The following is a 15,593-nucleotide window of genomic DNA, read 5'->3' as shown; positions in this document are numbered from 1 at the left end:
CACATCAAGATTGTTATCATAAACTGTTAAAGAGTTTATGGATAGAAGAAAATGTTGATAAAAATTAAACTAAGAAACTGATATTCACATTATTTTCATATGTTCAAATAGGTGGATATATCGTGGTTTTAATTTATCTCACATTTTTACTTTAAAATGTTTACTTTGCTGCTGTGGCATTAGGAGTTACCAGGGTTAGCTAGAGAACTCTTAAGTAAAAAGTATGACATGTTAGTCATTTACATGTACTTTTGCTGAGAAAAATAATACGGATTGAAACTGGTTTTGACTGAAAACAAAACTTAGAAATCTTCTCTTACTGCCCCCAAGCAATTTGAATTGAAAGCAATAAAATTGACTTCAGAATGAAAAGTTTAGTATGATGTATTTGAATTCCAAATCTTTAAAAAAAAATCGAAGAACTTTGATAAACAAGAAAACTTAAGGGAAAATCTTAGCCATTTACTATTTCATGATGTTAAGACCATATTACTATTTTTTTGCTTTCTGTTAGAATATAGCATATATATATGTATAATTTTTTTAAACGAGTGTTGTGATGTTTTATAGTAAAATGATTTAAATGGTTTATTCTGAGATATGTGTTTTACATGAACAGTTTTGGAAAACTTATCATGTATTAAATTTTTTAAAATATTTAAGTATATATGGACAATCTTATCCTATAAAAAGGTTTTTTTTTTTTTTTGAGGAATATTTAGGAACAATCGTTAGTGCTTATACCTGTAGAAAATACCAAGGATAATATTTACTTAAATATTTTTACTAATTAACGTGCACAAATTGTTGTGTGTTTTTTTCTTCAGAGTTGCAGAGTTCTCTTCTTTAAAATTTAAGTTGGACCAGGATTGGCATAGATTGTCTCAAAGATACAAACTTCAACCCAGAGTGATTAGAGTAACAGCTTACAAAAATGGATCTAGAACAGTTTTTGCCAAAGTTACTGTACCAACCATCACCTTGGTAACTGGTGTCCAAAAGTTTTCAGTGCTTTATTTCTTCCCTTATTCTCTTTATCTGTGAAAAGTGAGAAAGACGACATTTATTGTTTAAAATTGTCTGTATCTGTAAATTGCTTATATGTATATACATAGACCTCACAGGCATTTCATTCCTTTTTTTATCAATATATAAGTAGTATATTTAATTAAACAGATACAATGGCTTTATATCTCTATAACATTGTTAAAATGATGGAATGTTCAAGGACTAGAATTTGAGAATCAAATATTCTCAGTGTTGTGATTAACCTATTTGTATATTTTCAACTGATACAAAATAACCATATTGGCGGAGTTATTGAGTTACTTAACTTGGCAAGTGGCTCAGTGGGTTTCTATTTGATCATTGCGTCTTTTGTTTAGCGGAAATGTGTTTCTTTGTTGTCAATCCCTTTCTCTTACCTCTTGCTTTCTGTTAGTTGCTGGAGGAGTGCACGGAAAAGCTGAATCTGAACATGGCTGCACGACGAGTATTCTTGGCAGACGGCACTGAAGCCCTCGAACCCGAAGACATACCCTGTGAAGCCGATGTTTATGTTTCAACGGGAGAGCCCTTTTTAGATCCATTCAAAAAAATTAAAGGTAAAAACAAAAAAAAACACCCTACCCCCCCCCCACAGTAAATTGCTTAAGGGGTGCAATTAAAAAATGATTTTCATTCTGTCTTTTTTGCATGGTTTAACAAAACTAATGTTTACGCATTTACAGCTCAGTAAGAGGATAATGTGCTTAATGAAAGAAAAATCCACTGACAGCCACGTTTATTGCCCTTCATTAGCATTGGTGCTTAATTTAATATAGATCTGAATAGACATTAGGGAGCCTGCAGGAGGTTAAATGGTGAAAATATAATAAATTAAATCAGAGATTATTGAATTTACTGTTTAGTTTCTGTGACACTCAACAGACATAATTCATTAGACTTATTCTCTCAGAAAATAGTTCAAAGTTTCAAGTATCATTTATTCATTTACACTCTTGGTCTTTTTTCAGATGGCATTAACATAATTTTGAAAATGTGGCCAGTAATGAACATATAATTCTTATATACATGTGATTTTCCAAATAAAATTTTTCCTAAGATAAATGCTACAGCTTGACTTTTAACCTTGAAATGTATATATATATATTTTTTTTACATTTACAAAATATGATTATGTATATTTTAGACACACTTGTAGGTAAGGTCTTTTTTAAAAGTCCATTGTTTCTAACATTTCAGAAATGTGGAGATTTTCTAAAATTAAAAAAAACAATTTTTTTTCAGTGGGAAAGAATCTGTTTTAAGAGAGAAATAAAAGTACCACTGCCTAAGAATATTCTTCTAAGCATGTCATACCCAGGGTCTGTTATCAAGTGCTGTATATGGTAATCACATTTAAATGACATAAGAACTTTGCCATACAAATTCAGTGTATCTAACTGCTGTATTCCCCTCTGCTTTTTATACCTTATTAGAAGTATTTTTTTTTTCCTGCAACTGCTGTAAAGCCAGTGAACCAAAGGCAAGTCTAGGCAGTAATTGCATAAGTAGAAGAAAAGTAATTCTGAAGTTCATTACAGATGAAGTGATGAAAATTCTTCTTCTATTAATGTTATTGTATAAAATGATACTAGGATTTCTATCTCTTTAAGAATACTTGATCATTAGGAAATAACTTCTTGAATTCATTAGAAAGTTCAAGGTAATTTGGTCCTTGTAAAGAAACTTGTTGCTACAATACTCAGTGAAAATTACCTATGCAGTAGTGTAGACCCATATAGTTTTCAAATTTTGCTTTAACTTTAAAATATGGCTGCCTTTATTTTGTATTCACTGAATCATCTGCTTGTATAAAAGCATGAGTCTTTGTGGGTAAATGTTTCTGTGACTTTTTTATATTCAGATATATATGTAATAAATGCTTCCTTAAGATCCTCATTTATTTTTATTAATCAGAAGTACTTGCCGTTCTTATGATTATGGTATTTTGCAAGAGATATATAAAAATTATTTATAGCTAAGCTTCTTAGAAGATCTGGACATGTATGCCTAAAATAACAAGGTTACACACATGACTAAGCTTGGTGGATGATTTTTAAATGTACAAACTAATTTCCTCCTACTTTTTGTTTTCTCTTTTATCCTTTTAAAGCCAAGTCTAGAACAAAAAACTTCTCTGCTTTGTCTGCATATCTTTGGCTGTGTTTCACTGTGACATGCACTGCTGTTCTTTTAGCACCAAAATGTTGGCACACACTCCTGAAAATTTCACACCATCTCTTGCTGGATCAGCAAGCTTAACCCACCAAAATCTGGTGTTGTGCAATGGTTTTTGACTGATAATCAATCTTTATGCTGCTCGACAGTTGTTGCTGGGACACGGAGTAGAGCAGGTGGCAGATGTGCCTCGTCTTTTGAGAAAAGAAATTGTAGGTGAGCTTGGACACAGACTAGCATATCACATGTCCATTAAAAAGACTTAAGTATAATGGGGAAAAAGCCACTTGTCTAAGTTAAGCTCATAGATAAGCCTATAAGCCTAAAAACTGATACTTGGTTTCTTTCAGAACAAGAATATAAACACCAATAATTTACTATATATATTAAATAATAATTTATTTCATATATGTAATTTATCATATATATGTATATAATTTGAGAGGGGTGTGGGGAGATTTCATATATGTATACCACCTACACATTCACATATACTTTTTCAAATCAGGTTAAAATTACCTTTCTTGCATGAGTTTCATAGATAATCGATAATTTGCCAACTTGTTGTCATGAGTTTACCATAAAAATAAAACATGCATGAGTAGCTTTGAAAATGGTAGATAAATTTAGAGTAAGGAGGCATTCTCAGAAGTTGGCAAATTCTATTTTCTTAAGGTAAATAGGGGGAAAACACCTGGCAGAATTTGGTGTTACTGTTGTATCTTTCCAAATGAGCATGAATATTTTATGTACAACTAACCAACAAGCATTAGAGTCAGTAACTGGTCATTATTTTAATATACTGATTTTCATTCATTCAACAAACATTCATTGAGAGTCTACTATGTGCCAGGTACGAGGCCAGATCAGAGACAGATGAAAAAAGGGACTCATAGTCTGATTCCTTTTTTTGTCATTATCCCTTCATCTCTGATTTTAAATTAAAAAAAATTTTTTAAACCGAATGCTTTGGGCCCTCCAAAGGAAAATTTACTTTATTTCTGGCACAGGAAAGCCAAATAAATCTATGTATATTTTGGCAGTTATATTTCCATACTTCATTATTTTCTTATTCTTTAGAAAAATAGTGTAGATAGTGAAAATTGCCTTAGAACTATTTCCAGATTTACTAAGGTAGAAAGAGACCTGCAGAACATCTCTGATTTTTGAAATATTTTACCACCCCTTTTGAGCATCACTGTTGACAACCAGTGACACTGGATTTAATAGAAAGCTGGAGAGCTATTCATCACATACCTCCAAACACAGAGCTTTCATATAGAGGTCAAGCCAAGGTCAAGACTGACATGAAGCATTCCCTGTTGAAATGCAATATTAGAATAATTCTTATATTTGAAGTTGAACACCTAAACAGAAAGATTAATTGTGTGTGGGAAGAACAGAAAGAATTTTTATGAAGACATTTGATGAAGATCAACTGTCTTATTAAGTTTTGTAATTCTGCCATTTGAAGATTCTGAAATTTATTAATGATTCCTCTAGAACTGTGAAGATGTAGTTAATGAGTTGTTTGAAAAGGCATTTTTAAAGTTTTCAGATTCATGGGCATACAGTTTAGGTTTTATTCACAGTTTCCTGGATCTTCTGCTTAATAGTGGCACAGTAAAAATTCTTGCATCAGATTCATGGGGTTTATAAGAGTTCAGCTCCTTTATAACTGCTAGGAGCTGTAGGCAATGCAAACTTAGCATAAGAAATGGTTCATGCTCTGCAGTAGCTTAAATGTTTTAAAAAAGATGAGGGAAAAAATCTGTTTGGGCCTAATTCATTAGGTCCAAGTTTCATTGTATGGAGTTCTGATTGTTTATTTTTATTTATTTATTTATTTATTTTAGTTTTGTATTTTCATTCTTTCCTGTATATCCTACTTTACTATTTGGCTTTCAGTGTTATCATTTATAGTGATTCATTTCAGTCCTGAGTTTTGTTAACCAGAAGTGAAACTGAGTATTACAAATAGGATTTTACATCTTTTACATACTGTATTTTGAAGATGTAGTCACAGAAAAAAAAAATCCATGAAAAGAGTTCTTGATACTACACCTAAGATCTAAATTTAAACCTAGAGATTTCTGCTAACTGCCATGTGATGTACAAAATGAAATAATTTGCTGTGACAGCTAGTGATTGACAAGAATATGTGTGAGCACATTTAAAATAGGCCACCTTTTCATGTAGAAGTAAATGTCAGTGAAATGATGGATTCTCATCATTTTAATTATTGATGATTTGGAAATATTTCAATTCCACGGCATACAAGACACATTCTAAATAGCAGCATAACACTTTTTCTCATATCTGCATCAGTAATGAAATGTTCTGTCATATTTTGTTTTTCAAAAAAATGCATGAGTTTAATGAACCTGGATTCATGCATTATATTCTGTTCCATTATATGTCTCCTGAATTTGTCGATTTTTAAATGGTTGTGTTAAACGCACAAGTTTCAAGAAGTGACCCACTACCCACATCACACTGCTATTCTTGCTGCTGGATCTCAAGACAGTGCTACAGTGCTGTCTGCACTGATGGCTGCATTAGTCCTGCTAAAGCTAATACTGGGCTTTGTGATGCTCGCCCATAGGGTGACCACTACTTAACTTGGGCAGCTGCAGCAGGAGTTAGAGTGGGTGTTCCCAAATTCTCTATTATCATTTTGTTTGCATAGTATATGTATTAGGTGAGATTGTCAGTCCACCTCATCTCGCACTTAGCTGCATACACCAAAAGCAGGAAAGTGATATTATGCAGAGAAAAAAAGAAAAAAAAACCCACTTCTGAGAGAGCACATGATTCTTTTATCTATTTCTACAAGTGAGGGTAAAACTATAGGCATATATTTTATATATTTCCCTATTTCAAAAGTTTTAAACCTATAAATGTGTACAGTATCCTTACTATATAAACAGATGTGGGTCTGAAGACATTGCAAGAAATGGACCCCCCCACCACCACCACCGAAAAGAATCCTTAGCCAGTAGGAAAATTTAGAGCATGCATATGGCAGCATCTCATACTGTCAAAATAACAAATCATTGAGAAACATCTAAATTCTTGACATATTCATGAATTGTTGCATTGTATATATTGTATATATGCACACAGAGGCTACACTTGTTTAATGAAGATGCCTGCAAACCTATAACTGTCCCGATAATTTGAATACTTTCTGCATGCCATGCACTCAGCATGTGCTTAAAGTGTATTATACTTTCTCCTTACAACCCCTGAGTTAGTGCTACAAGTCCACAGTCTCTAATATGCAATTCTGAAATCCAAAATTGCAGATGACCAAACAATTTTTTCATAACTCATTTAATAGCAGGACCTTATTTGGTATAACCAATTGATTGTTTTGATAAAAAATAATTAATGTGTTTGATTATGGGTTGCTCTCCTAGACCTTGCTGGGCACATTACATAATATTTGATATATGTAACATATTAACATTTTTGAAATTCAAAAATTTCTACTTATGGAATCACATCTGACCTTAAGGGTTTTGGATATGGTCTTTCTGTCATAGCTGCAAAGAAGTCTGATAAATTTTAATTCTCACTAGGATATTAACTCAGAAGGGTTATAAATGCTGTCTTTATCACCTTGAGTTGTTTGCTACATGGGTAAAAGTGGACAGAGAGAATACCTCCCTGACTAGAGCTGTGAGAGTGTGTGGAAGGCAATAAAAAAAAGAATATGGTTCCGTCTAAGGAGACAGAGGAATAGTTAAAGAGAGACCATTCGTTCATTCAGTCATTTCCTCAAGAAGTGTTTATTGAGTCCCTACAGTATGCCAGTATATGGTGTGAACAAGACAGAGATCTCATGGAACTCTGGTTCTAATAAGGTGGAAGAAGCAATAGACATGAACATATAGAGAACTAAATAAGTTATTTATTGACAGTGTTAAGTGTTACAAAGGCAATAAAAAGGGTGGTATCACAAGAACAAATGATGTCATGGAAACAAAAGGAGGGAATTTAAAAACTGAACCAGGCGTTTGCAGTAACCTTTTTAAATGAAATCTCTTAGGCAGTTGTCTACCTACCCTGCTTGCTACTTTACCTGAGAATTCTTTTATATAGTCTATATGTACTCTTTCAGGGTTTTGCCTGCCAAACCATTCATTTTTGAAGCTTTCAGACAGCTGTTAGGAGAGACATGAGAAATGCATTATGATTTAGTGGGAAGAACACTCGACTTGAAGTCAGATGGTATTGCAAGATTCTAGTCCCTGTTATATGACCTTGGGCAGATTGGTCTGCACGTCATTATCCTTACCTGTATAATAGAGGTAATAATATCTAAAAGGATTATTGGATAGTATCTTATTTTTCTAAAAAAAAAGATAAATTATTTGAAAACTAAATGTTTATAAATCCGTCGTCTAAATAGGACACAGAGAATAGCATTTCATAAACATAACTAAAGTTCCAAATGCTGTTAATATCCGAAGGCAGGGCTTCCCTGGTGGCGCAGTGGTTAAGAATCTGCCTGCCAATGCAGGGGACACAGGTTTGAGCCCTGGTCCGGGAAGATCCCACATGCCGCGGAGCAACTAAGCCCATGCTCCACAACTACTGAGCCTGTGCTCTAGAGCCCGCGAGCCACAACTACTGAGCCCGTGTGCCACAACTACTGAGGCCCGCGCACCTAGAGCCCATGCTCCGCAACAAGAGAAACCACGGTAATGAGGAGCCCACGCATGGCAATGAAGAGTAGCCCCCGCTTGCTGCAACTGGATAAAGCCCGCATGCAGCAACGAAGACCCAACACAGCCATAAATAAATAAATAAATAAATAAATTTATTTACTTTTTTTTTAAAAGATGCATATCAAAGGAATATTTTCAATGAGCCCAGGCTCTTGCATCTTCCCATACATAGAAAAACACTAAAAAAAAAAAAAAAAAAATCCCAAGGCTATTAACCAGAACCTTGTGTCCTCTGTTACCTTCCCAGAATGGCTGCCTGGGTTCAGGAAAACAGCAACAACAACACAATAATTTGTCTCTACTTTTTTATCACTGCCAGGGAAGCAAACTACTCTATGAACCTGGGCAAGTCACTTAACCTCTCTAAGCCTCAGTTTCCTCATCCGTAAATTGAGCCCAATAGTGTAACTATGAGGAGTAAATAAGACGATGTGTGTAAGAAGCCTGCTGTATATGTGTCTAAAACATTGTATTTGCACGTGCTCTTTATCTATTTTCCTTCTTTTGCTCCATCTCTTGCTCAACACGTTTCCATCAGTTTTGCATACAGGAAAGTACCTGGTTTTACTACCAAAGGTATTTGCTAGGTCCAAGATCTTAAAATACATACAACCAAATTAAAATCCCTGCTGAGCACTTGTGTTACAGCATGATATGGGAATCTGAGTTAAAGCCTTGGAAGTCTCACTATATTGTACTTCTTGCCTTGAGAATTTTTCTGGGGTGTAAGTCAAAATCAAGTCCTTTTAGAAAAGGAGCCCCAATTGGCCTTGCTCTGCTCAATTCCAAGAGTGGTATTTTAAAATATGTGTATGACCCAAGGCTAGCCTTAACTTTAAGCTGCCATAACTTATTTCAAGAAAGTTCATAGAAAAGTTCAGGGAAAGGGTGACAACATTTTGATTGGCACAATAGATGGGATGTTTGTAATTTTAATCAAATTTAAATTGAAGACATACTTCAAATGATATGTCAGACTAGTGTTACTGAGTTAAAATCTAATGACAACCACTGTCATTATTAGTTAAGTATAGCCATCATGCCTATAGCAATAAACCATGACACTTAAGAACATGTAGAAACAAAGAACGCAAGTATTTAGAGAAAAGGGAGTGACTAGAAACTCAGTTGAACACAGGAATGTGACCTGGATTTAGTCTATTTACCAAACATAGAAGCAATTGTATTTTGAGCAGATGATATAATTGAATATAGCAGTATGTTTTCTTACTGTCAGAGCATTTATGTTTTATAAACTCGTCCTGCGCCCATGAAATGATGTGCTTGTTCATATTTAATGTCATTATCTATACTTACTTGACAGTCAGAGCATTAATATATTTTCAAGTTTATTGCCCAACTACAAGAGAATGAATTTTTAAAAATAAGATTTTTAATAAGCTCATGGATTTGAAGTTGCAAGTTTGCTCCTTTTATTCTGGTGACAGAGTAAGGCAGTATTCTTTTTGCCTGGCACATGCAAAATGGAAAATTACAATGTGGGGAGCACCCAGATTTATTTAATTTCTTGGCAGGCATTGACTTTTTTTGAAGTAGACTGAGAAAATGTGGTGATATTGTAGATAGACCTTCTAATGCTAGAACATGCTTTATTTTTTTCATGATTTGGTTATAAACAAAGCCAAGAAAATAAAATAGGATGTGGGTTCTTCAAAATAAAATATATCCTATGGTTGGGGCATAATATTCTCTGAGTGTTGCAAGAGAGTAAGTGTATGAACATGAACAGTCAGGGGGACTTGACTGGGATGTAGCCCTTTGGGGAAGTTTTTCCCAAGGTTATGACAGACCTTCACTAGAACTTCACTAGAGTGCAGGCCTCACCCCTATCCTCACCCAGTGGGCTCTTAACTTTCTAGAGAGAAACACTGGGACGGGTCTGGTCATGATGCTTTGGAACCCACTAGGTGTGGCTAGCAAATTTAAAGGAGGGCATGAGATGATAAAGTGAGACTAGGACCCCGTCTTTGACAGTTGTGTGTGTAGGGACAGAGAATTTGCTGAGAGAACTGTCAACAAGGGGGAGATTGAAGAACTCTCCAAAGGGGAACTCCAAGGCTCCTGCTTTTGAGCTTCTTGGATGGATTGGCATTGTATTTGGTCCTACTTTCTGCGGAAGCTCCCACTAGAAAGGATAAGCTCATTCTCAATGTACCCTTTTGTGATCATCAGATTTATAATGACTGGTGAAATAAACATCTGTTTTCCCCTCTAAACCAAGTTCCTTAGGGCATAAACCATGGCTGCCTTGTTCACCATCATTTTTTGGCACAGGGCCTGGCACTTAATAGTTGCTCAGTAAATGTTGTTCAGTGACTGAATGAAGGACCAAATAGGTACCATGATGAACCATCCGTGGTGGGAGGGGAGGGTAAAGACCTCATTAGAGCAGCCTGCCTGGCCACAAACAGTGAGTGGACATTTAGAAGGAGTATATTAAAAATCCCCTATCCCAAATTCATATGTAGATTTGTGAATGTTCCTGTTTGGCAGGGGGCCAGAGTAAGCCAGCCCAAGAATAATTACATGGCAGAGAGGCTAATGGTTATGCTAATGCTTGTCTGAGATGAGACAATGGTCCGAAGTGGAGTGCTGGGATAAATTATTCTCCCAGGAACCTATAGATCTGTGATTTTCAGTCTTCCCACATCCTCTCAGGGATGCCCTTTTTTACCCATTCTCTACCCTCAATCTTTTTTTCTTTTGGTGGTTGGGAAGTGGGGGGAGGCTTTCTTCATTTAACACTTCCCTTTGTATTTCTCATAGTACCTTGCATACAATAGGTGCTTATTAACTATTATTGAAAGTAAGGCAGTAAGAAAGAGGAGACGGGGTGACCTTTGGGAAGGTTTCGGGCCACTGCTCCCTGTCGTGCACAGCTGAAGGACTGTGGAGCTGGGTGGGGGTGGAGAGGCTGTTTTCTTTTTTTTTTTTTTTTTATAAATTTATTTATTTTATTTATTTATTTTTGGCTGTGTTGGGTCTTTGTTGCTGCGCGCGGGGCTTTCTCTAGTTGCAGTGAGCGGGGGCTACTCTTCATTGCGGTGTGTGGGCTTCTCATTGTAGTGGCTTCTCTTGTTGTGGAGCACGGGCTCTAGGCACGCGGGCTTCAGTAGTTGCAGCGCGTGGGCTCAGTAGTTGTGGCTCGCGGGCTCTAGAGCACAGGCTCAGTAGTTGTGGTGCACGGTCTTAGTTGCTCCGCGGCATGTGGGATCTTCCCGGACCAGGGCTCAAACCTGTGTCCCCTGCATTGGCAGGCGGATTCTCAACCACTGCACCACCAGGGAGGCCCGAGGCTGTTTTCTAATTCTTACAAAGGTACCAGGTAGCCTCAGCCCTGGGAGGGATGTCAGAGTTTTGAGATGAGAAAGTTAACAAAAGACAGAGGTGTAGAAAGCATTTGTTAGCTATGGCTAGTATGTTTCCTGAGAAGTTCAAAGTGGGTTTAGATGGCAATACATTTCTTGCTTTAATACTCAGACTGGATTCCTCTCCCCCATGCCCAACAGTCCCCTCACCGCTTGATTACTCCTTATGCCACCCACTCCCAGCCTTGCTTAACCCTCTTTCTCACCAGGGCTAAAACCCACTCAGGTCTTTGTTGAGCATCCTCAGGTGCTCCAAGCTGGTGTAAAAGGGTCAGATCCTGTTTTTCTTCTTGCCTCTGGATGTAATAATGCTTACCCTGGCTGTCAGCCCTCATCACCTTTCTTCATATGAAGGCATATGTCCCTAGAGCTGTGATTCACCTCGTGTTGCTAAATGTGAGGGTTCCCTGGTCCTCCAGTTGGTTCTCATATAGAAGGCCCGTGGTGCACACTTTGAGACATGCTGTTCTAGATCTGTACTCGTCCTCGCTTACCCCAATAGCTTTGTTCCAGAGGGAAATGGATTTTGCCTTAATGTAAGGAAGATTTTTCCAGTAGTCCCTCCTGCCCAGAAGATTAGAATGGCTTGCTTTGGGGAATGTGGGACTTCTTAGAGTTGTGCAGAGGCTCTGATCTGTGTAGGCTATGTCCCGCCTTCCTTGCTCCCATCTCTGGCCTCTCTGTGTTCAGTTTCCTCCCAACAGTCCATCATCTTGTTGCATAACTCTGGGTCTTCACCTCCATTGTTTCCTCTCCCTGGAGGATGCTTTCCCTCTTTTGCCAACTCCATGTATCCTTCAAGTCCTACCTCACATCCTTCCCCTGGGGAGACTTTCTTGGCCACCACAGGCTGTGGCAGGTGCCCCTACTCCAGGCTCCCTCAATACCCTGTGACATCTCTGACTAAGCACCTGTCATACTGTGTGTTGTTTTCCTTTCTTGTTCTCCCAAAAGACCAAGAACTCTGAGGTCCTCCCTGTGCAGCGTCTCTAGCAGGGAACGTTTGGTAGGCACTCAGTGAATGTACGTTGAATGACTAACTGAGTAAATGAAATGGGTGGTTAGAATCAATCATTTTTAAAGTTTCATTGGTTTTACAGTTCTGAACCCGTGCAAAGTAATGCACTAAGCCTATGACTTTTTTGCTTCTTCTTACTTTGAGCTCTCCTCCATGATACATATTCTGGTTTCTGAGTAAATTCAAGGAGGGACATGGTAATGAAAATGCTAATTAATCATGAGTATAAAAATGTAATTTTTTTCCAATATACAGAGAAAATATAAGTCAGTATCTACCTAATGGAAATATTACCTAATATCCACCTAATGAAATAATAGTCATACTCTGATCTGACATGTTTGAAAAATATTTTCCAAATATTTATTGAGCATTTACTATGGGATTAAACATTATTTCAGGTGCTGGCTCTGCAGCAGGGAACAAATGCTTACATTGAAAATGTATGATCAAATTTTATTATTTTGTTAAACATCCAGCAAGCACACTATGTTTACAACATACCAGATACTGGAGGTACACAGATGAAAACACATTTCATACCCTTGAAATGTTCGAAGTCTGACAGGGACACACATACAAAAATAGAAGAGTTCAATAAAATGAGGGACGCAAAGGTGAGGCTGTGAAGCCTGAAGAGAGTAGATTAAAGGAGGTGGCACTGCGTTGAGAAGGAAGGAAGATAGCCCAGCAAAGAGGGAGGGGAAAAGTCATGATCAAAAGTTGGAATCGGAAAAGAGCATGGTGTGTGCCAGTAGCTTATTCGCAGCTCCCTGCACCTCTACAGAAGGGGATTGTCTCAAACTCCTTTACTGCAGTGGTTCTCAACTAGGGGAAATTTCAACTCCTGGGGAACATTTGGCAATGTCTGGAAACATTTTTTGGTTATCCCAACGGGGGAAGGTGCTACTGGCATCTAGTGGGTAGAGGCCAGGGATGCTGCTAAACATTCCGCAACGCATAGTACAGCCCGCCCCCCCCCCCCCCCCCCGCAACAAAGAACAAAGAAATGTCAACACTTGCTGAGGTTGAGAAACCTTATTTGACTGACAACAGACACAAAGATTTGTAAACTGAGTCACAGTCGTTTCCATAAGGACATGTTGAACAAAATATAGCCACTAAAGGCAGATGCTTTTTAAATGGGTGCTAAGGTGGGATGAATGGTGGAAAGTGGGAAAGTAAGAAGCATGGGAAATCCAGTTATTTTAAATTATGGGAATTCTTTTATTACTTTTTAGGCACTTGAGGGAGTGTACAGTGTCACAGTTAAAAAAGCAGGCTCTGGAATCATTCAGCCTGGGTCTGGTCTCTGATTCTCTTAATCAATTTATTATACAGATCTAGTTGCTTAATTTCTCCAGGTCTCATTTTCCTCATCTGTGATATGAAGATTGTAATATTATCTACTTCGTAAGGTGTTGAGGATAAGACCAGTTAGTGTATACAAAGTACTTAACACACTGCTTTCTATATGCTAATTTCTTGGTGAAAATCACGAGGAGGGTAATAATATCAGCAACATTTACTGTGTTTCATATTTACACAAAAGTGTTCTATCTGTAGAAATTTCTTTCATCCATAAAACAGGTAAGGGAATTACTATTATTGTTCCCATTTTTCAGATAAGAAAACTAAGACAAATGAGATTGACTGATTTCGCAAGGTTACAGAGTTAGTGAGAGGCAAAGTTAAGTTTCAGATCCCTGGAGTATGGCTTCAGAGCCCATGCTTTTAAGGCTTTGCTGCCTATCTAGTATATTATTAATATGTTTTAGTCATCATTAGTAGTGTTTTGTTAGGCTGCTTTGCAGGTTGGTTTAAAAATCTTTACTTGTATAAAAAGTTTTATATATTTCCAATAGTCTTTCCATGTTTATCAACAAGGATCTGGGAAATAGGAGTACCTTTAAAAACACCTATATATAATTTATGTTGTAAAGAATATTTGCAAGTTTATTTGAAAATTTATTATGTGGTTTTTCTAGATCCACCTAGAGTTCTTTCAAAAAAACTATTTGGAACTTCAGAAATGTGATTTAAAAAAAAATTTAGGCTGACTAATTTTTAAGTGGAGTAAAGTGTCCTTAGCTGTTTTTAGGTAATAGAATTATGAATATATTCCTTTTATTGAAATGTTTTATTGGAATAAAACACAGGCTTGTTCATTAATTCATTCAGCACTTATTGAGCACCTACTCCATGCCCCAGATAAGCAGTGCATGTTTAGCCAAGAAAGCATAAAGTGCTAGTGCAGTGGGGTCCGTTCAGTGGTAGATGTCTTCACAAAGAGCAGAAAGCAGGGTGTGCAAGCTGGAAAAGACTTCCTAGAAGAGATGACCTCCAAAGGGAGACTTGAGGAAAATATAAGCATTTACCTTAAATATACTCTGAGTTCATCCCAGTCTATTCCACTCCTTCTAGACCTTCATTTGCGAAGCAGTTCTCCTTGGCAAGTTTTCTTCTTTTCCTGAAAAAATTGTATCCATTGTGGTCATTAGTGAACATCACGTTGGTAGAACAATCATATTTAAGTTCACAGTGGGGAGAGTTAGGAAATAAAGATGGTAGGTACATACACATAGGCAATAAAGTTTATTTTGCATAATCGGTATGTTATGAAAAGTGACATAAAATTAAATTTGTATCAGTTGAACATTTAAATGCACAGGAAAGGTTAACATCTAGTAAACTATACCATGTGCAGTGAATTTCTATATACCCTGGAGCAAGTAATAAGAAATACAGACTTGATTCCTACTTTCTAGGGGTTTAAATATGGAAGCAGAAATAGGATATACACTTATAAAACATTTACATAATAATTCCAGATGGTTTACGCTCTTTCCCTAGCAGGTAGTACAGTGCCTGGCATGTGGTAATTTCTCAAACACTGTTGAATGAATATATGGGTGGGTGTTACAGGTTGCAAATGCTCAAAGGATTCAAACGATGACAGGTCATTTTAGGCTGGAGCACTGAAGGAAGGTCTTAAACTGGATCTTGAGAAGGACTTGAGTCTGAATAGGTGAAGGATGGACTTAAAGATGAACTTGGTGTATTCATGGAATAATCAACAGACAGCTTAGGTAGTGCTATAAACTAGAGTAAGATAAAACCAGTAAGTTTGGATAGGGTCAGATTGTCAGTAAACTCTTCTGTTAGACGTGCGTTTAAGTGAAGGGACTGTGTCTGTTTCATATTCCTTGCACAGGGTCTGGCACATAA

The 15,593-nt window shown here is 36.9% G+C and overlaps 1 protein-coding gene across 1 annotated transcript in view; it reads left to right on the top strand.

Annotated features, from left to right (window-relative positions):
- The window catches only part of DCDC1 (doublecortin domain containing 1), a 445,514-nt gene that overhangs the window by 26,264 nt on the left and 403,657 nt on the right, over positions 1-15,593 (top strand). Inside the window, exons 4-5 of the mRNA XM_036860073.1 lie at positions 828-984; positions 1,442-1,604. Of these exons, the coding sequence (XP_036715968.1) occupies positions 828-984; positions 1,442-1,604 (320 nt within the window). The remainder of the gene's footprint in view (positions 1-827; positions 985-1,441; positions 1,605-15,593) is intronic.

The sequence above is a fragment of the Balaenoptera musculus genome, chromosome 8 (assembly GCF_009873245.2).
Source record: "Balaenoptera musculus isolate JJ_BM4_2016_0621 chromosome 8, mBalMus1.pri.v3, whole genome shotgun sequence".
NCBI lineage: Eukaryota > Metazoa > Chordata > Mammalia > Artiodactyla > Balaenopteridae > Balaenoptera > Balaenoptera musculus.
This window is presented reverse-complemented; position numbering and strand designations above follow the sequence as displayed.